At 41.0% G+C, this 23,859-nt stretch overlaps 1 protein-coding gene across 1 annotated transcript in view; it reads left to right on the forward strand.

Moving 5' to 3' along the window:
* The window catches only part of LOC115585798 (VPS10 domain-containing receptor SorCS1-like), a 58,585-nt gene that overhangs the window by 28,929 nt on the left and 5,797 nt on the right, over positions 1 to 23,859 (forward strand). The window contains exons 14-22 of the mRNA XM_030424436.1: positions 197 to 368; positions 3,475 to 3,661; positions 4,309 to 4,442; positions 6,152 to 6,275; positions 10,435 to 10,547; positions 13,128 to 13,262; positions 16,295 to 16,394; positions 16,863 to 16,968; positions 17,600 to 17,757. Coding sequence (XP_030280296.1) covers positions 197 to 368; positions 3,475 to 3,661; positions 4,309 to 4,442; positions 6,152 to 6,275; positions 10,435 to 10,547; positions 13,128 to 13,262; positions 16,295 to 16,394; positions 16,863 to 16,968; positions 17,600 to 17,757 — 1,229 coding nt within the window. The remainder of the gene's footprint in view (positions 1 to 196; positions 369 to 3,474; positions 3,662 to 4,308; positions 4,443 to 6,151; positions 6,276 to 10,434; positions 10,548 to 13,127; positions 13,263 to 16,294; positions 16,395 to 16,862; positions 16,969 to 17,599; positions 17,758 to 23,859) is intronic.

Genomic DNA, 23,859 nt, shown 5'->3' on the forward strand with positions numbered 1-23,859 from the left:
AACAAACATGTAATCAGCAGTGTCTCTTTCCAAACACAGTACCCCTGCTACTCTGGATAATTGAAATCAAAGCGCACTGCTGTTTTTTTTTTTTTTTGTTCCTGCTACAATTGCTTTGTTTTATTCACATCAGGGTGACAGAGATTTTGCTCTCCTGCAGTCAGTCACACAAGCTTTTTGTGTTTTCCAACCCCAGCTACAGAAAAGTGGTGTCTAATAACTGTACAGCTGGAGTCAGCATGGAGTACACAGCCAGAAGGCAGCAGTGTCCCATCCAAGCACCCAGAGGTCTCCACCTGGTCACCAGTGAGGGCACGCTGACAGCCACACTGGGAACAAATGTCACCTTCCTTGTTTTTCTTGAGGAGGTAAGCTGTTTTATGTGCTTCTCAAAATGAACTGTCACCCCAAGAACATCTCATTATATTTACAATGTATAGACGGTTTAAGCAACATTAAGAAGCATTTTGTTCGATTTGGGACCCCCACAGATTCTGTGTGCAACAGCACTGTCATAAATACATAGCCCAGGGCTGTAACGATTTGTCACATATAAAGTAGGTGCTAACTACAACTGAAGCTCATTACATCATAACAGTGTTATGTGTCAAAACTTGTATCTTACCTTAAACATGTATGTAATGCTGTGAATGTACCCTGTCACTGAAGTGAGAGCAGAGCAGAAACAAGTGCTAAGGAGAGTGGCTGTGAAGGAGACACCATCCATACTATTACATGACACTGTACCATCAAAATGATTTTGAAGCTGTTATTTTATGGTAACAAAAAAATTGTTACATCAAGTCTGAGATATTTTCCACATAACCCAACTTTACAAAGTGTAAGTTAGTACTCTAGGAAGCAGTATTCCCTTCAGACATACTGTATCAAAGCGGAAGTGACACTAGAAACACTTGTCATATTCTTGTTTATCTCTCCTGCCAAGTGACAACCACGTTTCACAGTCAAATTGTTAAAAATGTGGAGTAGGACTCGTAGTTGGCTGATGCTGGCAGCTGTGTTTCCTGCTTGCCACTACAGACAATATCCCCTGGCTGGATCGTTTCTATGGGGACAAAGAACTATGCTCAGCTCCGATCATGTCATGTCATCATCATCCTGTTACTGACTTGATTTGCATGATGAAATAAAACAAACACAGTGTTTTGTGTCAGTATCGAATACGAAGATTTAGGACACAGTTTACACTGTAAAGCCTTCACTAACAGCCCTAATAGCCTTTGCTGCTCTTCTCAACCAAAAGTGATTTGACATAGAGACACAGCCACACCGCCATAGAGCCATGAATGGATTAAGAGAGCTTGGAGCTGCCACTCAGTCTTGCTGCCAATTTGTGACAGGAGCTACTCGCAGTATTGCAGTGAAAAAATACCCTGTGGCCCAAAAAACATTTCCCCACAGAGCACCATTATAAAAGATATGTCTTTAAAACCCGGAGCTTTAAAACTGCATATCAAAACTCTTTGAACTGCGTGTGTGAGGGCTTCATCCATTATATCTGTGTACAAGTATGTGACATCCCAGTGTAAAGTAATGGGCTGTGCATGCTACACAACATGAAGATGGATGAACCCTTTTTTTGGTTTTTGCACTGGGTGAGCAATGAATGGAATTTTGTCCAGTTGAAATAACACATCCGTGCTCACCACTCTAAGACCTTCACCTGGAGCTGGTTGTACCCCAAAAAGCTGCACCCAGACATTCTCAAAAATCTATATTTTTACAGCACACAGAATATTAACAGTACTGGTAAAATCATGAATGAATGAAATCAATGAAAGTACAGACATAAATGAATCAAACCATCATAAAAATATCCCCTTACACTATCATTTTTGGAGTTGCGCTAACTTGTGTTGTTACACCAGATGTCCCGTTTATATCGCCTATTGCTTTTAATCAAATGCAGTTACACACATCCTAGTAATCAACTTTTACATGACAAAAGTTTAAATTAGCTTAGATATTTCTTGATTTCTTGCAATTTAGTAAATCACTCGTTTGAAACTAACTAACTAAAGGACTGTCCCGAATTATGGTCAGTTGTCCAGAATCCTCAATGTTGTCTTTTCTTTCCTGAAAATTAAATTAAATGCAGGTTCTGATTGGTTATAGCCTTAGTAAGCATGTGAAGTATTCTTTTGGTGTTGCCCACAGAAGGGCACTGTTGTGGCTCTCCATTGGCTACAGCAGGGACTCCAACTCCAATTGTTGTGCAATTGTCAAACTCCAAATGTTTGACAATTGCACAACAATTCATATAATAATTAGGACACAATTACACTAATGTCTAACAGGATAAAATGATGTGACACTGTGACATGCTGATGATCTGCAAAAAAAAGTTCCGGTCATTATTAATTCTAGTTTTCTTCTCACGTAAAGTAGTTCTGCATGCAGTCAGGCAGTAATGTTACATGGACAGGTGTGATAGGCACCAGATTGCTTAAATTCAAAAAATACAAATAATTTTATGAAACAGATAATAATATACACGCTGTTGCATAAAACACAGCCATTGTGCTTCTTTTTCCTCATGAAGGACAGTTGAGTTAATGAATGATAAGTTGTTTTTTTTGACTCATGGGTTTCACCCTAACCCTAATCTGGTACCCCTGACTATGGCTCTTAAAGCAGAACTCTCGCCAAAAAGCAACCGAGGCTTTATTTGGGATTGAATATGAGTCAAACCTTCGTGTAAAAGCATAATTACGACGAAAGAGGCACTTTTAAGATTTACCGTAGTTTCGGTTTTGGGCACGTTAATTTTGAACGGGAGTGCACGGGGCATGACATGCTAGCATCAAAATCGCTATTTTTAGAACACTAAGAAGGCTCGACACAACATGAAACTTTGCTTGCAACTTTGCTCGCAGCATCACCAGGGTCCTACTCATGAACACGAGCATAGAGAACATTGTTTGTGTACACAGAGTTTATGAAAAAGAAGGTTTTTGAACTACTCACATTAGCTGCTGCACCTCCTGCGCGTCGCCGTCATGCCAGACAAAAAGTGTTGATCCCTTAGTGCGACCTGACAGGCATGCTTGAGGAGCGGTTCACCATTACTCTCCTGCCTGTTAGGTCGCACTCAGGTATCGACATCGACACACGAAGGTTTGACTCATATTCAATCCCAAATAAAGCCTCGGTTGCTTTTTGGAGAGAGTTTCGCTTTAAGCGAGTGGCAATTCATCACACATTAATGTTTTACATAAGATACAGTAAACAATTCACAAGAATTCAAGATTTCAGACTACAGACACCCTTTGGTGCACCTTTACATCTAAAGTACGCAATGACGAGAACATAACTTTTTTGACCATTACGCACCTTTTTCCCAGAAGTCTTCTGTTTTAGTGAAGTGTGACGCAACAAGTTAGTTGAAACCTGAGTGAATGTGTTGGCGATTAGGGGACCTGCGGATTCCCTGAGAATGTTTGTTCTGTGCAGGGCGACGGGGCGAGGACGAGCATCACGCTGGACTTTGGAGACGGCCACGCTGTGACCTACTCCAACGTGAGCTCCATTGAGGACGGAATCAAACACATCTACAAAACCGTAGGGATCTACCGTGTGACCGCCACCGGGGAGAACAGCCTCGGCTCTGAGACTACCATGCTCTACCTGCATGTAACATGTGAGCTACTGAGGAGTTTGTTTGAATACATGTGTATTTATTTAGATAGGAGTTTTTTGTCAGTTTTTTGCACTCACACTTTCGGCTCTCTCTGCTTCACACTTTTTATCACATTCTGTTGAAATGAGCCTTGTCAGCTTACACACACTAAACAGCACGTTCTGTGCTTTATTTCTGCACAGAACACACTCTCCTCCCATAACCAAACAAACAAGCGAGATGGAACAAACCCCACTACATTTATACTCAAGGCAGCTTATGCTTCACAGACGCTCAGCCCATGGAAGCCTATGCAGCCTCACATGTAATGGCGCTGACCACCCCTGGTGTATTCAGGGGATGACAGATGTAACAGAGCTGACTTATTGATCAGGGAGCGACGCTGCCCCCGCCAATCTGTCAATTCTATGTGCCAGCCAAACAAATAGAGCCACCGCAGGCTCAGGAGTGCCACGGATGAAAAATAACACACAGATGGCATCCAACGGTCCCAGCGCAGGAGATAATTCTGAACAAACTCATCCACACCTATAAAGCCACTCTTTTTTTCTCCATTTGAAACGATAACGTTGTTTTTTCTTCCCCTTTTTGCACATTGCGCGCAGTGCATCGAGTTCACCATGTGATGTATATGTGTGCCTGAGTAGGTCAGCTGGAGTATATCCATCTCTCAGCTCCCTTTGTGGCGGTGAGGAATAAGGAAGTGAACCTGACTGCTGTTCTGTGGCCCAGCCAAGTGGGAACGGTCACCTACATATGGTGGATTGGAAATAACACAGAGGTACTGTGAACTCAAGACTTTACTTCTCTCTGAGCTTTTACTTTGTTACGCCTTTGCCCGATTGCAATTAAGTAGGATGCTGACTCTTCTGCTCCAAAACGTGAGAATCATTATTTTGTTAAGCTATTTTTGTGCAACTAGCTTGCAAGAACTGCGGCCTCGTTAATCAGGTTCAATATAAATTGTGGAGCATGCTGATGTAATAGAACTCAAAGCAGCTAAATCACTAATAGTCAGTGAAGTGTATCCATCCTTTATTTTTACTCTTAATTCCTTCAGCTAAGGTCTGAAAGTGCTTTGCAGAGCTGATCAATCCCACAGTTGAAGGGTCAGAAAAGACACATTTTTCTACTAATCCCTGGTGGCATCAAGCCATGCAGATAGTTCGATTTTTTTGCACACAGATTTTGAGATATCTGCCTTTGAAATGTCTTCCCATTTACATAATGCAGGAAAGCGAGATTTCTTTTGTGCACATTAAAGCACAGAATGATTATATGTTAAAAGCAACCAAAAAAAATAAGTCTCTCTTAAAAAATTGTCGCGGTTACTCAGAAGCAGCGGATATTTATAAAATGTAATTAATTCACCATTTGATTACATACCGTAATTGCATTACTTAGTTAATCACCTAACAGCAGAAGTCAAATTATGCATTATCATGTTTAGACAGAGAGGAAGTACTGTTTTCACACAAATTTACCTGCTAAATTATCTTTAGATACTAGCAGTAAGCTACGTGTGGCTTCTTCCCTCGCACTTTGCCTGGGTCTTGTTCAGCCTGGACAAAATCTAGAAGAACATAGGTGCAATGAACACCTATATGGTGGGCTTTATGCCAATCCTGCTGATAGGCTATCCACCAGTACCAACGCAGCACAGCATTGATCTGTCTGGCTAAAGGTGCGTAATGGCTACGCACCCACCAAACATACCTCAAAGATATGATACCTGACGGGAATAAATGCATTTTTGTCACCATTTATATTTAACTTGTGTAATACAATTATATGGAAAATTAACATGTACGTAATTGAAAAATTATATATTCTTTGTTGTGCAATCATGTGTTTCATGAAGTGGTGAACCAACCTCACCTGTTACCTGTGACCCTGTTTGAATATACAGTATTTCTTATTATTTTTGTGAACTAACACTTTAAATGTGTACATAGAAAATAGGCCAGCTTCTAAATTGTTGGTTGAATCTTAGTAAGATGTTATTTTCTTGGCAAGAAGAGACTAAGATGTAAAGTCGCTTAAAAGAGTCAACCTCCATCTCACTGCATGCTGGAAGCCCTGTATGGAGCAAAGCTCCCCTCTCATTATCTGTCTTCGTAATTGCAGCTATGTAAATGTGTTTGTTCGGCTCCATCAGGGGCCTTCCACAAGGACAGCCAGTTATGTCGGTTTGTATCAAAGCGCGGCAGGATTAGCATCTTATAGCTTTTTGAAGAACAAATGGAGACGTGAGTGATGACAGGAAGGAGCTGCTGGTGTCACACAGGGAACTCTCTGTGGACCCCGACACTGTGCGAGGCAGGGCACAGATTGTTGCAGCTCTCACAGTGTGCTTGTATGTGTGTGAACGTGTGTGTTTTCACAGTGCACTAGCAGGCTGACACCTCTATAGTGTAAATAACAGCAGTGTGAGACTCTCCTCATCTCCCCCTACCTCCTCTATGTCTCTCTCTCTCTCTCCCCCAGCAGCCAGTAATCACCCTAGAGGGAAGTGTGTCATGCACGTTCCCCCGGGAAGGCATCAGTACAGTTACTGTGCAGGTGTCTGTAGGGAATTCCATTCTGCAGGACAGGAAATCCATCGCCGTCCACGGTGAGGCAACTCTGTGACTGTGCTGCTCTGTAAACTCACAAATACATGTCTCACGATAGTTTACTGTATGATGATTATTTAGGGATAACTTGGGTCTCATTTTGTTGCTTTGGCTATGACCCTCATAGCTAATAATATTGTAATATTGTTCCCAAGAGTTGCCACCCTCCATCAAGTTGTCTTTTTATCACAATTGTATTTGATTTTTTATTTTTTTTTTAACTAGTGCAGTTCCCGTTCAAAACATTCAGTTCAACAATGTAACATATGAGGCATTATTATTCATTTAACTCTTCAGCATTACATCAAAATGAATGCTCCACCTTGAATAAACCGTTGCCTGGGGCCCACACTTTTATAATCGGCCCCTTAACAATCCACCCCAGAGAGTTACAAAGCAGCCAAATTGGCTGGTCATAATCTGTTTTTAGAGTACGCTAAAATATGATCCAAAAAACATTTTAAAGGACAGCTGCAGTATAGTGAGGCTGTGTGTAACAAAATCTTTATTCATATTTGATCAGCACTGCCTACATTTAAAGTATGATCAGAGTTAGTTGCGTGTCTGATGCTGTTTTTTTCTCCAGTGATTCGCCCCACATATTCACACTTGTAAATGTAATGTTGTTGAAGTGAACTGCATGCAGTAAGCAAAGCTATTCATTTCAAAACAGGCATATTAGTCGCTTGTGTTGATGTAAATACCGTGGTTATATATTAAAGCGTGGATTTAATTAGCAGAGGTAGTTTTCTGATAACATTATTATGATTTATAAGACAGCATGGCAATGTTAAATATTTTTCAACTCCAATGTTTGTGGTCCAGTTGTAATACTGGAACCGATAGTTCAGCACAGACTATATGGTGATGTGAGGGGTTTACAGATCCATTGTTGTGGTGTGTTCAGACCAAATGCTAAGAAATATTCACGTTGCATTGCTCATTTTGATTGTGGGGTTATTCATTTTTAAATCATGTCTACTCGCGTGACACCATAAAAATGACTGCAAACGCGTTGGACGCAGCGCGCTGAAGTTCACCGCGCCGTGTCTAGATGACAACAGATTCTGGAGCTGATGATAAGATGAGCTGCAGGTGTAGGCAGCCTCAGCTGTCAGGGTAGCCACATCCAGCCTCTGCAGAGCGACAATGAACTCCAAACAAAGGGATTTATCTGTGATCCGACTGCAATAAATGAATCAAAAGGACGTCGAATTAACAACATAACAATACAGTCTTGCATAAAGCCTGAACTCATGCTTGCTCATTGCTTCTTCCCTGTATGGAGTTCGAATCAATCAGAGCTATGATGTGCAAACATATTTCCAAAACTTACCAGGTAGTCTGAAAGGCAAATCCTTTCTTGTCCCGTCTCTGTACGAGCAGATTTCTTATGGTACAGTTCTGGTTCTCCGCAAATGGCCCCCTCAGCGGCATGAACGTCTGATAGGCTTTTGCGACATAGCGTCACGCAAAATTGATGCTTGAGTCAAATATGTTCAGCTCGCGTGATTGTCGCTTGACTTGAAAAATGTTGCGTCTTATCATTGACCTTGAACGCAATTTGGAGCGCCACATTTGGACCGAACATGGCATTACACCTCCTGAACAGCCGCGGACAGTTCTGCCAAGCAAAGGTAAACATTCCAGCCCTTGGAGCTAACATAAGCTGGCGTACAACTGTTGACAGAATCTAGGAATCTCACGGCCAGTTCTCGCTGAAGAACAGAAGACCTGTGTTGCCCGCATCTCCCAACTCGTCTGAATTAACTTGATGCTTTTGTTTTTTCTCCCTGCAGCGTGTTTCTATAGCAAGTTGCTGCACCGTGCTAATTCCCATTTTGCTTACGTCTGCTCTCTCGCCATGAGATTACGTGTGAGCGCAGTTTCAGTATGCAGGGCCGTGAAGGCAGCGAGAGCTGTAGCTCTGCCCCCACCGACACACAGAGCAGTATTCGCTGTTTATTCCAAAAAATGTGTTAGTATTGAATTTGTTGCAGGTCCAGACTGCACCAGATATGACACTGCACTTCCTCAGCAACCGCTCAAGCGTAAAGCAGATCAGATGATATTGCTGTTTTGTTAGTGGAGCAGAGAGAGGCACTGAGATGAGGCACTCGAGAACGCGTATAAAGTCACATTCTTACGGACTGTAACGGAAGATTCAGCCTGAGTCCTTCACAAGAAAGCCGCATTCCAGCCGCGTTAAACTACTTAAACTAATCATCCACAGACTTGCATAGGCAACCAAGAGACAGGGAAGGTCAATCCACTCACATATGGCCATAATGTGTTTTAATTGTCACAAATTGTTACATAGAGCCCCTTTAATGAATCGGGTAGTTTCCATGTCTGCCAGCTGTTGTGGAACTCTCTCCTAACCAATAAATGAAAAACCAAACCCAAAAGCCACAGCGATGTTTGAGCTAACTCTACGGCAGCTTTGTGCTGCTTCGTCATTATCACAGCCTTGATATATGTTTCTGTTATTTAGAAAAGTGTGTTTATACGGTTAAGATTATCTCTGAATGCCTCATGAATAATGTAGTATTTCTAAATTGTTGTTATTAACCATCAGGGAGGCTGTAAAAGGAAATGGCACCTCCTAATTGCTGAGATCTGGGAACACTAAATACAGTTGCTCAGATATTCAGATGGGTTTTCAACTATCCACCCGGTTTCCCAAACATCTTTGAAAGAGAAAGTAAATAGTCAAATTAAATCCCCAGATGTAAACACCCATCGCAAATTACAGATGGACTTCTTTATCTACAATAGACCAGTTGTACACAGAATTCCTGTCCAATAAAGTATTACAATTATTCACAACCATTAGAGCTCGCCATTAGAGATTTAGTGCACCGTTATGTCACCGACAGGTCTCTAAGGCCCTCTGATCAGGGTTTGTTGATTGTTCCTCACTCCAGGCTTGAGGCTAAAGGAGTCCGTTCTCTTGAAGTTCTTCCTCCTAAACTTTGAAACTCACTCCTTTTGGGCTTAAGATCTGCGGCTCCTCCAGACATCTTTATGAAGCAGCTGAAGAACCACCTGCTCCTTTTTAACTCAGTCTACTATTTAGAGATGCACTGGATCGATAGAGGCATCGATATAATTTATTAAGCAGGCTGGTTGTGAACAGACGGGACTGTTCCAATTTAAATACAGTTTATTTGTAATAATGATAATAATAATAATAATGCATTTAATTTGTATAGCGACTTTCAGGGTACCCAATGACACTTAACAAAGTGGAACAAACAAAACAGCACAACAACAAAACAAGAATAAATGGATAAACAAAAAAAAAACACAAGATAAAGAAATAGAAAAGTTGATTGATGTGGCTGGATTTAGAGCTGATAGGCCTTATTAAAAAGATGGGTTTTTAAGTTATTTGTCGATGTTATTATAAATCTCAGTGTTACTACTGTCAGTAACCTTCATCCAGTCGGTCATGATTGATCAGACACTGTGCCACAGCAGTCCCGATGTATAACATTGCCTTTTCTATCACCATAGTGGATATTGGACATCAAGCCTTTGTATCCTCTTTACTAACTATTACCAACATTACACACACTTTTGGTTTTATTGACTGGTGAAGTGGTTTAGATGATCCAGTTGAACTGTTGGTTTGGTTACAACCTGTGTGAATGACTGACCTGTTGTGTTTTCGGTAACATTGCTGTGCTCCCATTGCACTGCCGTTACTTTGATGAAATTTAAACTGAGCTACAGAGTTTAGATATGAAAACAAGACACAGGTTGAAATAGAGTGGGGCTGTCAAAATAAAACGTTCATTTTGATGACTTAATTACACGCTTTCCACTCACTCTATCTATCTATCTGCTCTGTTCTTAAAGGAGCCACGCCACTCTTATAAACACCAGAAGTCAAGTTTGGTGGATAACATGAAAGCCCTAGATTCTACCGCAGTCTGTCACAGTTTAGGCTTAAAAAACACTTGATGGAAGTGTTGACTGGAGCACCATTTGTACAATTTATGTAGCAAGGAATTTTCTAGATTATTGGATTAGATTATTTTTCGATGCTTTACAGCACCCCCAAAATACATAAATAAACTACATTAAATGACAAATCAAAGGTAAAAAAAAAAAATAAAAAAATCTCACATGCATTTATTTTACTCCTGGCAGAATATTTCCGATCTCATCTGCTTGCCTTTTCGTCCAACCTGGACGACCACAACCCTGATGTTGCCGAATGGAGGCTGGATGTGAGCCGAGTCATCAGGAACTCTCTGATCCAGGTGAAGCTCTCTCTCTCTCTCTCTCTCTCTCTCTCTCTCTCTCTCTCTTTCTCTCTCTCTCAGGTCCTTTCATAGAAACCGTTGGTTTACTCTGGTAAATACTGTGCTCGCCTGACAGGACCTCTGACGGTCTGTAAGTGCATCGTGACCTCCCCGAGGCTTTGAGACATGAATCTGACTCTTATGATGATAAATGACAAGGCAAGAGGGAGGAGAGGGGTAAAAATGCAGTTCAAGAGCACGCTGATTGCAGCGGCCTGTACACATACACACACTGCGAGTTCAGGGCTGTTGCAGTAACAAGGTTATGGATGAAGCATACAGAAGAATAAATGTCAGTATGTGCTTAATGTCCGTGCAGCACTGACCTGAAGGGACGCCGGAACTCCCGTGCTTTGCGCCCTGTCAAATGTGAGACATGATTCAAACCCACACACGGCATTGTCAGCTGCAGGTTGTGCCTCATTAACTTCCTGATTTCTTTTTACAACACCTTCAGAATGTCAATACTTCTGTGATTCTCAGGAAAAAAGCAATCTGGGCCTTGCATCATATTTTCACACTTTTTTGATCCTGCAAAATCAAAATTGATGCCAAAAATATACCCGGCTCCTCAGTCTTCAGTGAACATGTCTGTTTTGTTATCTGTTACTGCCATCATTTCTTCATGACAACCCCAGCCTGGAAGGCAGTGAAGGAAAAAAAAAAAAAAAAAAAAAAGAATAAAAAAACTTTCAGATGGAAATATGACACGATAGCTTAAAAAATTCACATTCACCGAGATTCAATGCAGCGAATCTATGCGAGAGCTGGAACGACAACAGAGGCTCCTGCAGGAGTGAAGACATTCAGTAAATTACTATGCATCAAAATTCATCTACATTCTCCTAATAAAGCATCTGAATAGAGAAGGTTTAAATGTTGTGTTAGTGCATGCATAATCATCATCATCATCGTCCCTCATTTCCCTAATAGAGACCTCACACATTTGACATAGTTCTTCTTCATTGCTATAAAGAGTCACTTATCTCCAACTGATAATCCGTTTTAGGATCTCTTGTAGAAAAAAAAAAAAAAAACTCTGACTGACTACGCTGACTTCAGCCTCAACAACCTATTCCAATAAAATAGGGCAGCCTGTGTGGTACCAGAAGGGTGAAACTATTTCTTTGATTTGAATCAGAGGCAACCTAAATGAGAATATTACTTGACCCAGTCATTGCCTCTCCTATCTTGATTTTTGGTGGCAGACAGTTAAGAGATATTTTGCTGTGTAAAATCTGGGTTTCTAATAAGGGGGTCCACGTCCCCAGAGTCAGTGCATGGTGGTCGCCAACTTTGATAATATGGTTTTGAAAGTTTTTAAATATTTTGGAAAAAAAAAGGTATCTGAAAATACACATCAACATACGTACACATCAACATGAATCTGGGAAACTGGGAAAAAAGAAATAAAATGTACACAACGCTGATGACGGGCGATCCACAATTCTTTGTGCAATCATGCAAGCAAGCCAACCGAATGTTATGCTTTATCAATGTGCAGTGACTTTCCATAACAGCCATCTGGTCAGCTACGTATTATTTTAACATTTTGGCCCATTATGCTATGTTCTGAACAACTCAGAGCTCTGAAACTTCTCAGCTCCTATGAGAAAAAGTACAATGAAACGCCACTTGAAGTTCCCACTTTGTTCAACTTCCACTTGAACTGCACTACCACTTCACAGGGGGACAGTTGTCTGATGTCGCACAACAGTGGCAGCACCCATGAGGAGGGGGTAGGATGTATTTGCTGACAGCAGTTTGAGCATTTGGCGAGTGAACGGAATATTACGGTATTTTTCAAATATAAAAGTGCATAAAACAAAATCTATAATGGTGTCTATTATCTTGTGTCATTTTCCCTCCTCTGTTTATTTTATACATGCATGGAGACCAAACTGCTGAGGGTTCACTCATATTCAAACATGCTAAAGACACATCATTTTGGTAGACAAGTTTTTTGATAACTTGGTGTCGAGGACCGGGAACACTTGGAGGTTGACCGTTGGAAAGTTTGACTAGGAATTTTCAACCTCTGACTGAAACATAGCTTTAGCTGTAATATTAATCCCAAGTGTACGGACATTCTTGTGAGCTTCTCGTGTGACTTAGTTATTATGGCCACATAACACACCACACTGTGTTTATATTTTGTAAAAGTACCAATAGTCATCCCTACAATATTGCCGCAGCATTAAGCTATCATTATCCTACTTAGCCATGTCACCCAGTCCAATTGACTTAACGTGTCATGCAGTCTAATACAAATTTGGCAAATTGTTTAAAGGAGGAACTATCTGTTTGAAGATTAAGTACAAATACTTATGAATATAATCAAGCCATTTGAAATGGTTTATAAAGCATTTCATTGTTAGTTAACAGTGAAATAACTAATTAACTTGACATTTTTATACATATGTGGATATTATAAAATATTGTAGCCAGTTTCCAATACTCACAATACTTGATATCGAGGATGCATGCGCCTCTTTTATTAAAAACTTTGTTCCCTCTTTCCCTCTCGTTCCCCACCAGGCCACAGGCGTGAGAGAGGATCAGCTTCTGGTCACCGTCCTCCCAGGTTTACCCACTGCAGCAGAGTTTTTCCTCCTCCCTGACAAGCAGTTAACTGAGGGGAAACCAGACAAGAGCTCTGTTCATTTAGATCAGGTAAACTATAACCGCTGCTCTGTCTGGGTCTGCAACATAATCATGCCTTTTTATAGCTCTTGACAGTGTTTGTGTAGGTGGATAGATTTCACCTTGTTATCCTCACTTTAATTCAACCATAACCCCACAGTTATGTTTGAAACATTCTTTCCTTTTGTCTGTTTATGTGAGTCATGGTTCAGCTTCTCTCTAAAGGCAGCTTTTCCAGTAATTGCTCGCTGAAAAAAAACAAAAAAAAAAAACACTCAAATTTAAGTTCCTCCTTCCTCCAGCAGATGCCAGTATAGATCCACTGAAGCATGTCCGGGTCTTTCCATGAGTCTAATTCTAGAACACGCCTGAGGAATCTCTGCAATAGACTCATCAATAAGCCTGACAAGTATTAACAAGTTATCAAGGGGAATGACTCTCAGACTCCCTCAAGTCTCATCCAGGGGGGTGTCGAGGTGAGGGGGGTGCTGGGGTGGAGTGGAGTGGGTGGGATTCTCAAAAGAGCCTGAAAAGCCAGACAAAGAAATTGTCACGGTTGATTAGTTCACTAAATCACCAGTGCATCAAGATGGACCGAATTAGCTTTGAGCCTCATGTAATAGATACTGATTGATAAAAAAATTTGATCCGTGGGAAGAATTCCACGAGCACCGTCGAGGAGGAAAAACTGGGAAGGAAATCAATTTTTCCCCTTCCATCCCTACTCACACCTCGATCGCCTGGAAAGATTCTCTCCCCTTCAAGTCAGCAATAAATCTTCATTCAAGGTTGGCATCTTAAAAGTGTAGAGCGTGCTCTACCTATTAGGATGTATGATAGATTTACTGACCCTGGTATACAGTGGGAAAAAAGAAATTAGTCAAAGCATAGTCTAAATTTAAACTGCTAGGAAATATAAAGGGAGGGATGAAGCCCCACAGAAGCTACTCATCATTCATATCACAATTAATTTGGCAAATGAGGCAGATAAGATAAATGAAGCCTCTGCAGAGGAACAAATGGGATCTGCACAGAGAGAATTGAGGATTTTGTTTAGCTTTGTGCCCTCCGTTTGCAGCCCCGTATATGCTTGTTTCACGAGTGGGGATTAAATAGAATTAGACAAAAGTGTTTTCATGGTATTGGAATATCATTTTAGGTTGCTTGTAAGGATTAGAACCTCGACGACTGAAGGAAGAATCTCTGCCGACAAACAGATTGAAAGCGAATGCGATTGGACCGTGGCTTTCTATAGTTTACCTTGGGGTAAGGGTAATCTGCCTGATTTATATCAAAGTTAGATGTTCTCAGCGCAGAAGGTTACGTGGCAGTTTGGAAAGCAGAGATCAAGTGAGGCTGCATCCTATGCATTATGCATCACAGTGGAACGGTCCCACAGACAAAGACTCTTACATAAACAGGAACACTCAGACCGGGTTGTTGGCGAGGCAGTGAGGTTTCTTTGGGCCAGGGGCCTTCACTAATAATGTTCAGCGTTGAAAGTGAATTAAGAGTTGTGTCAAATCAATTCTGTTGCCGTTTTTACAGCTCTTTTATGCTTGTCCTCTGTTTGTCTGACACTAATGTTATTTTAAGATGTATCACAAGTTAAAGTAAGACTAGTCTGTATAAGCCCTCAAAAAATGTCTTTTTAAATGTTTTGTTGTTTTTAAACCATATATAGTCATCTCTTTTCGTAGTCAATAATGGTGTCAACATGTCAATTGCATAGTTTTTTTTTTTCATTGTTAAAAGAAAAACAAGCTCCTTTTTGTCTCCACCAGAAGGAGGGGCGGGTCGGTGTCATGGTTTGACTGACAGCAGCTGGCACGCCTCCAGAAACACAACACCAAACGAATGCTAATGCGGCTCCATCTGTTGGATGCGTAAATAGGCAGCTGTTTGTGTCGTATCAACTTTACAAGATGAAAATATAAACGTCAGCGTTGTGGTTACGGTCTGGTCTGCTGTCCCCAAGTGGCCAAAAAACAAATCTGCTTTAATCCGACTAAGTTGTGTATCCGCTGGTTCCCAACCTATAAATGCCCATCTATGTTTCTTATTCAACAAGAAAAAAATCAGTTCACAAAAAACAAGAGGCCAAATCAGGTGAACTCTGCCAGATATATATTCAATGTACATAACCATCCTTTTAACCAACTTTTAACCTGTGTTACTGTGTGTTTTGCGGAAACATTCCATTGTTTGATACAAGAAATCTCCATTAAACACGGTTCAGTTCACCTGTTCACCAAACTCACTTCTCTCATGTTGTGTTCCATTCACTACTTGCCCAATGTAGTGTGACATATATCTGTTTAACAAACTGCACATGTAATTATCTCCTGCGTCGAGGCTACGGCAACATTTCACGCCTCCTACCTGATTGATGTGAGTGCCTATTCATCCTTATTTCACCTGTTAGCATATTGTTAACAGCAGTTTAATTTTTGGCAACAAGCATGAGCGAGAGCGAATTCCAAAAGACATGAGAGAGAGGCACATCTCAAATGTCCGTGTCAGGGAGGACAAATTACTCACATCGTCTTGTTTATTTGGCTATCATCACAAAGGATAAAACACTAACGCATTTTGGCGCATTCAAAATATCCAGCTTCAATTTAGTAATATTTACAAGGGCAGAGTTAATGGACCCATCCCTGCTTCCTAGCCTCCTCTGTTACCTTGATTTAAGCTAACATTTTATTTATTTTTTTTCATGGCGGGCCACTACCTTGGCAATCATTCACAGAATGACTAGGCAGACGTTTAAACCATAACACCTTCAGAAGTGTTGTCAAGGGCAAAGTGGTGTTTGGCTTCCAATTATTTTTCTGTCCAACATAAAAAATCGAATTAATCTGTGGAAAGTTTGATCATGACAACAAACTGATTTGCTCTTAAATGTCAGAACAGTGGTAATAAATGAGGTGTGAATACCTGGGATGGATGAGGCTGAGGTCTGATGATCTTGGCGACGACCTCTCTCGATGTATAAACATTTTGTTTTTTACCAAAATCAATCGGTCATCCAAGTCACGTCTCCCTCTGTGTGCCGACAGCTCTCCGAGGTGCTGCTTGGCGCTTTAAATCAAAACCTCGTCCAGTTCACGTTGCGGCCAGGGGTCCAAGTCACCGTGTATGCAGCACACCTATCAGCAGGTAAAGCAACACAGCTGCATGAATATGTTTTGAGCTGCCCAGGAGGGCCTTTGTACTTCTGTAGTTAGTGGGACAGAACACAAAGCATGTAGACTATCAGGACACCTAGATACAGGACACTCAGGTATACTTTTATTATTTTTGCTCCCCATCTCATCTAATAACCCCACCCCTGTGTCTGATTGGCTCCCACCATGTAGCTACACAGAGACATTCAGAGAGTGAGCATCGTTACAAGTTTGTGTGCCTCTTCCTATTGGGGATGCTGCTACTGTCCTAAAAGGTCTAATAAGATAAAGAGTAAGAGAAGTCCATACTACTGTATATTGTATATTGATCATCTATAATTAACATAGGTGTCTGTAATCCTGTTAAGTGCTCAGTGCATGATTCAGCTGGGTGGAAATACAGCTCGTGTGAGTTGTTACCTGCTGACACTCTGTGGCTCTTGTCTCCTTGTCTCTGCAGCACCCCTAGTGGACACAAGCGAAAACCACAGTGGCTCTGCCATGCTAATGCTGCTATCGGTAGTGGTTGTGGGTTTAGCTGTGTTTGTCATCTACAAATTCAAGAGGTAAAGTGTTCATGAAATGTCATGTCTATATAGTCATCTCGCCGTGCATGATAGGGAGGTGCTGAAAGGTGTCACGGAGTCCTGACAGCTTTGTAAACAAAAGCTGGCTGTGAGGCTACAGAGAAGGTTGATAGCTGCCTGTCAAACGTCTTCACAGGCACTTGGCAGTGCTCCTTGGTGGAGAATTGGCTTTTCCCTCACACATCTGTAGGGATCCTGTGGAAATTCTTTTGTCAGGTCATTCTTTGCAAAAGAAATGTCAGTCAGCCATCAGCCGCTATCAATATTAAGCCCTTTGAGCGAAGGCATTTGACCTTTCTGAAATGTTAAATTATGTCTCCTCACCAAGGTGCAGTTTCGAGGGAAAAGGGCACACACGATTGTGAAGATGTGCAGACAAGCAGAGACAGAATAAAACTTCACTTTTACAGACCTTATTACTTTTAGGTTGTTGAACTAGCATTTACATGCAAATGTGCTTTATCGCATACGCAAAAGTTACAAAGAAGTTGAGTAAACAAGTGAAGTTGTCTTGCTGAAGATGGTTATACATAATGTACTCCCAATCCCCTGGTTGTTTCTGTAGGCTCTTGTCTTTATCCCTGTGCCTCACTGTAAATCTTTCCTCAAGGAAGATCCCAGGCCTCAACGTCTATGCGCAGATGCAGAACGAAAAAGAACAAGAAATGATGAGTCCAGCTAATCCAACAGAGGCCCCGTCCAGCTCGCAGCGGGACTTGGTGCATTCTTTGGAGATTCTGGACACAGAGTTTAACTCACGGCCCATCGGTGAATATCCACTCTTACTGACTCTTACCTTTGGCTTGCATTTTAATTTGCTTTTCCTTCATTGCTTATGTCATTCCATCGAGCATTGTTTCATGAGACTCATCCTGTGCTCTTTCTTTGTTTCTCAGAGGTGAAATGGTCCGGTCGAGGGGGGAACGAGAGCTAAAGACATGTATGATACAAAATATAGTCCAGCTGCTTCTCAGTAGCGCAATAACACACTTCTCTCTTCCTAATGTCGCCCTTTTAACCACCTGTGAATACAGATGGGTGACAAATGACAGAACAATCTTTCTATGGTCCTGTTCCCATTCCAAGCTTTCAGCTTCAGTTCCATTGAGGAAACCCTGCATGTTGCGACTCCACCATTGACTGTATATCCAAAAGTGAAGCCAAAATATCCTGATCACTCTTTGGTGGCTGGCTGCAGTTACAGGTCATAGCCCCGCCCCCTCTAAACTAAGTTTATATTTAATTTGTTAGGTGATGCTGTTGAATACGTTGAAAAATCATGATTGACAGCTGAGCCCCATTTGCGATTGAGACAGGGGGATGTAAGGAAAAGAACTCAACGCCGCAGCTCCTCAGCATCCATAGGATGTCACCAGCACAAGATGGAAGCACTCCAGTCCAGGGTATTTTGGCTTCATTTTTGTACAGAGGACGTGGAGAAGCATCATCCAGTTTTTTTTTTGTCTCCATTCATTCAGTCGTGTTTTTGCTGTAAATTGTCATCCATCTGTAGATTCTGATATGACTTTTGACTGCAATTGCCTAACATAATGTCTGTTGTTAACCAAAGTATTGTGCAATTCTTCTTTCAGGAGTAGATAATTTTTGCTTAATTTCTTTGGCTCTACAAATGTCAAATTTCAATGATTAATGCCTGTACCTGATGTTCTTAGTGCATATTCATTATTTGTGTTTTGTTCAATTTCCTTTGAAATGAGACTTACTAACATGTTTTTTTTTTATAATAATAGTACATTGGACTTATATGGTGAATACTCAAAGACGCATAACAAAGCAACAACAACAAAACAAAGAAAAACTAAACAAAGAAAACAATAGCATACACAAATAAAAGTGGTTTGTTAGTGGTTGTAGGCCGTCTTGAAGAGGTGTGTTTTTAGGGATTTCTTGGTGGTGGGAGGCATGAGGGGGAGATTTTTGGGAGTGAGCTCCAGTGGTTAGAAGTGTCAATGGAGGTTTGCACACCTGAGAGCGTGGGTGGGATTATGCCTGTGGAGGAGCTCAGATAGGTAGGTATAGTTTTGTAGGTGATAAGTAGTTTGAAGTGGATACGCGCTGGTATGGGGAGTCAGTGGAGGTAATAAAGGCCAGGGATGATGTGGTCATGGCCCAGCTGGCACCCAACGTCAGTTTAATGTCAGTTTGGTTGACCCCAACATCCAACATTGGACGGACACCGGTTTGTGGTAGGAAATGAAAATCTGGTCGATGCGAAAACCCAATGTTTGGTTGACATCAGCCTCCAACATTGGACAGACGTTGAATTTTGGTTTGAAAATTAACATCGAGTTGATGTCAGTATCTAACGTTGGATTGACACCAAAGCTCCGATGTTGGACAGCATTACATTTTGGTTGGAAATCAAAATCATATATCCATCCAATTAAGTTTGGAATTTTGGTAAGTACAGGTTTTGTTGGCATGACGTCAGACTTTTAACAGAGCTGTATTTTTGTTGTAAATGAAGAATCTATATACAGAGCAGCTCAGATGACATGAGCAGAAAAAAGTTAAAATTATGTTGGATAAATGACAAAGACATGCCATGAGTTAGGACAACCTGTCTATTGAAAAAACTCGACCTGCTAATGTTGTTTTTTTTTAAGAGGTTTATTCACAAAAACCCCAAATGTTTGAAAAAATGTTCACAAAATCCAAGAAACTGTATCAAACTTTGACCACACTTTGAAATTAGTTAAAATAACCTCTTTTGTGTAAATCTTTCTCTGCTTACCTTGTTTTTTTTTGTTTTGTTTTTTAAAAGGTGTTTTCACAAAACCTTTTCAATTTTTTTTTTTTTTAAATAACAAAATTCACATAACTGACCAGAACTCAGACCCTTCTTTTGGGATAAAACATTTAAACTTCAGCGAAGTTTTGCTTTTCAGAAAAGTAATTTTTTTCTGCTATCTCAGCCCACTCCGTGTGTTTGCCTCAGATTCCACCTAAGTCTTCTGGACACTATGTAAGGAATATTTGAAACTGTAAATCTATGGGGCACATAGAATATAATGGCCAAAAAACATGAAAGCCAGTAACTCTCTTTGTTTTAAAGACACATCGCAAATGTATGATGAAGCGTCTTTGAAACGGTGGATTAATTTACTGTCACATCTTTAAGCATTCAGTATACTGACATTTAGACAGTCTGGAAGAGCCGAACGATTAAATGACTTTATCCCCAGTCAAGTTTGCCGGGCACTAAACCAGAAGTTAGCCAGTTCGGTCGGCAATCCAGGTATTTCCATAGCCGGGAAGTCAAACTTTTTTGGCTTCAAAATGTCACTGAGCAGCTTTCAGAGGAATGAATGGGGCTCCACCTCCAACACTGTGTCCAGTGATTAAACATCCTTGATAGACCATATCCCAAATTCTGTCCTTATTGACGCATCACCACTGGGTGTTAATATCGACTAATGACTTTGCACCGTCAAATTTAGCGCGTTCACCCGCCTCTTACGTATATGTCAAAGCTGGGCCGAGGTGATAAAAACCTGTGTGTACTGCACAGTTAATTGACTTGGTGTACATGCCGACTGTATACATTCCCATTGCACACTTCACTTTGGTTAGTTTTTTTCGGAGAAGCACCCCACCAGGGAGGGGGTGACTCAGTTGAGGTAAAACGGGCAACAAGCAAGGGCACATCGATGCATGCTGCCATGCCAACATATGCTGGGTGACAGCTCATGTCCTCAGTGATGTTTGTCTTTACTCCAGGTGAGTCATTTCCACCATTTTTTCATAGTTAATAGTGATGCGCAGGTTGACCGGTAACCTGTGGTACCCGGGAACGCCAAGGATCACCTTTGTGCATACCCACTCCTCTCCATGCTGGCTCGAGCGCTGCTGTACGCTCAGTTCCACTGGTCGTGTACTGGAAGCGCGTCGAAACAGTTTAAATCCTCGGACTGTGAGCTCTGTCGTTTTTTTTGCAGAGTACAGCCAAACAGTAGGCTAAAACACTGAGTAGTTTGACGCATCAGACAACTTTTTTTGTAACAGTTCACTGTTACAATTTGACGAATGCTTTGTTCATTCGTGAGAGAGAGGATAAAAAAGTTGACGTTCAAAGTTTAAACTTGTTGAAATGTTCCGACCTCTTTTGTTGCTTTATTCAACAATGAATACCAAAGTCTGGAATAAATACTTTATTCTTTAAATTTTTGATTTACTTTTTTTTTTTTTGGCTTAGATCCTCTCTCTTCTGAGAGCGGGTGACAGAGAGGAAAAGAGCAAAGAGAGACAGCTCTGATCTCCTCTGCTCCCAGCAGCACACTCTGCAACACGGACAACGGCTGTCAGGACCACAGTCTGGTCCTCTGTCTCATTTATCACTCTAGTGCAATCATGTTGTTTGCGTTTTGGGCTGGGTATGAGTTGTTGACTAGCATATATTTTAAGGGGTTTGGCGGAGTAGGTTGGCTCTCAAAACAGATTGGGTGGGTGGGGGTATTACAAGGTTATAACCTTTCCTGCTTCAGCTCACAAACGCAGCTATCTCTCAGAAGTACAACCATGTTGGCCAAGGCAAGATGCAAGTCCATTGAAGACTTCATGGCAGAGTCAGACATTCAGTTGGAAAAAATGTAAAGGCTCTGTCCGTTTATGGTCAAATGTTGTGAATAAGGAGGATGGTTGCCGGAGAGTGACACTCAGATGTGAAGCACTTTATTTTATGAAAAGAGGGATGCTTGGTTGTATAACAGTATTGAAGCACATTCTCTAAATAACTGTGACAGGTTCAGGCAGCACATCAGCACACCGCACACACGACTCTCGTGAGGTCATGCAGCCTCCTACGTCTTCACTGTATATTTCTGTCTATCACCATGTTTATCACACAGTATATGCACGCATGTTAGCCTACTTTATATGACACTTTCTTTGTTAAAAAAATGGTGTTGCATCAAATTGAATTTCAATATCAAATCAATCAATGATAAATATTGAATTATTAAAATTGTATTCAACCCCCACATGACTAGGCATGCTTTCTGAAAAAAAGGGCTTAAATCGTAAAATAGAGAATTCAGAAAAAATATGAAAAAAAAACATGTAATTTGAGAAAACATTAAATGCAATCTGGAAAAATGTAGAACTGGTATTCCTTATAAGGCCCTATATGACGTATCATTACATTTGAGTGTTTCTGCTGCGGGCCGCTGTTTGTGTTTCTTTACTACTGCGTCCTCTTGTATTCCTCATATAACAGTTGTTCCACACTGTCAAAAGCTAAGAAGCTGCGAGTGTGTGAATTTAATTTTACTGCTTCGACACAGTACAGTCAGCCTGATCGCACTTACCAGAAATCCCTTCTATCTCTGACATCTGTGGCCACGATACATAAACCAGGACAGATCATTCAGTTTGTAAAAAAGCACCGGTCAGACCGTGAGAAACAAAATTCTTCAGTCTTATGAAACTGTTTGGTGTTTGGCAGAATGGAGCAAAGTACAGAGATACATAATGTTAATGAAAACCTGATCAAGAGCCCTCAGGACCTCAGACTTGACTGACCTTCAGTCAAGTTACCTTCCAACAGGAAAACAACTCTTGCACTCACAGATTGACGGTCCACGTCAGCACTCTTTTGGGAGATGTTGGATTTTGGTTTCCTAACACCACGGACTTAAAGCCAAGAAAACACATCAACGTCTAATGATGTTATAATTTCACGTTGTGTGGACATTAACCTTGTGATGTTTAGCAGGAGTTGGGGTGTGGTTTCCTTACCTCACAACTAAAGTCTGTATTCTATGTCAGTATGAGTTTGGCAGGTGACATCTGATTTTAGTTTCTTGGTAAATGGACTTGCATTTATTAAAGCACTTTACAACAGTCACGTTCACCATTCACACACACAGTCATACACTGATGGCAGAGGCTGTGCAAGGTGCCAACTGCTAATTGCTCATCAAGAGCAATTTAGTTATCTTGCTTAAGGATACTTTGACATGCAGCAAACCAGTGACTGTCCAATTACCTGATGACCCGCTCTACCTCCTGAGCTACAGACATCCTAACCTACAGACACCCCTACCTACCCCCTTTTTTAACAACATGACTTAAAACCAACAAAATATCAGTGTCTAAGGATGTTAGAATTTCACGTTGTGTGGATGTTAACATTATGTCATTTAGCAGATGTTGGATTTTGGTTCCCGTACCTCACAACTAAATGTCCGTAGTTCGTACGTCAAGATTACATTTAGCAGACATTGGGTTTTGGTTCATAGTTAAATTTGAGGAAGTTGGGTTGAAGCCAGGATTTTATTTCAATGATGCAGTCAGTGAGGATACAGTGAGTGGCAAGAGGGATGGGTTTGGTGGCTCCTGGCGCGAATGTCAACGGCAAAGCAGTGAAACATCCAATATTAAATGTATTACAGTCATATTATGTGTTTTAATAGTGGTAAAAAGTGTTTTGGTAATATTATTACAGTTTCTATGTCCACTTACCCATAGACATTAGGTGTTGTCTTAAGAATGTATCCAAACCATACAACTTCTGCTAGTGCATGTCTAGAAAGCATAGGCCCCCAAAGAACAATAATGTTCCAGCATCAGACTGTACATTTTCAAAAGGGTTGCCATTACTTTAAGTTTATTAGAGAAAATATCTGCTGGCCTGTCCCCGTATCCTGGGCTATTCATTTCTTTAAAAAGCTCAAGGCTATTTAATTGTTCTATAAAATCATCATTCTGTTGTACTGTAAGTAATCCACTTTAATACACCGAGGTAACCACAGCATGTGAATGCATGAATAGGCCAGATCTGTGCTCCAGAAGAGGGCCTTCATCAGGTTATGGGATATTGCAATAAACTTGAGCTTTGGTTCTTTGATT

Source organism: Sparus aurata, chromosome 1 (genome assembly GCF_900880675.1).
Source record: "Sparus aurata chromosome 1, fSpaAur1.1, whole genome shotgun sequence".
Lineage (NCBI taxonomy): Eukaryota > Metazoa > Chordata > Actinopteri > Spariformes > Sparidae > Sparus > Sparus aurata.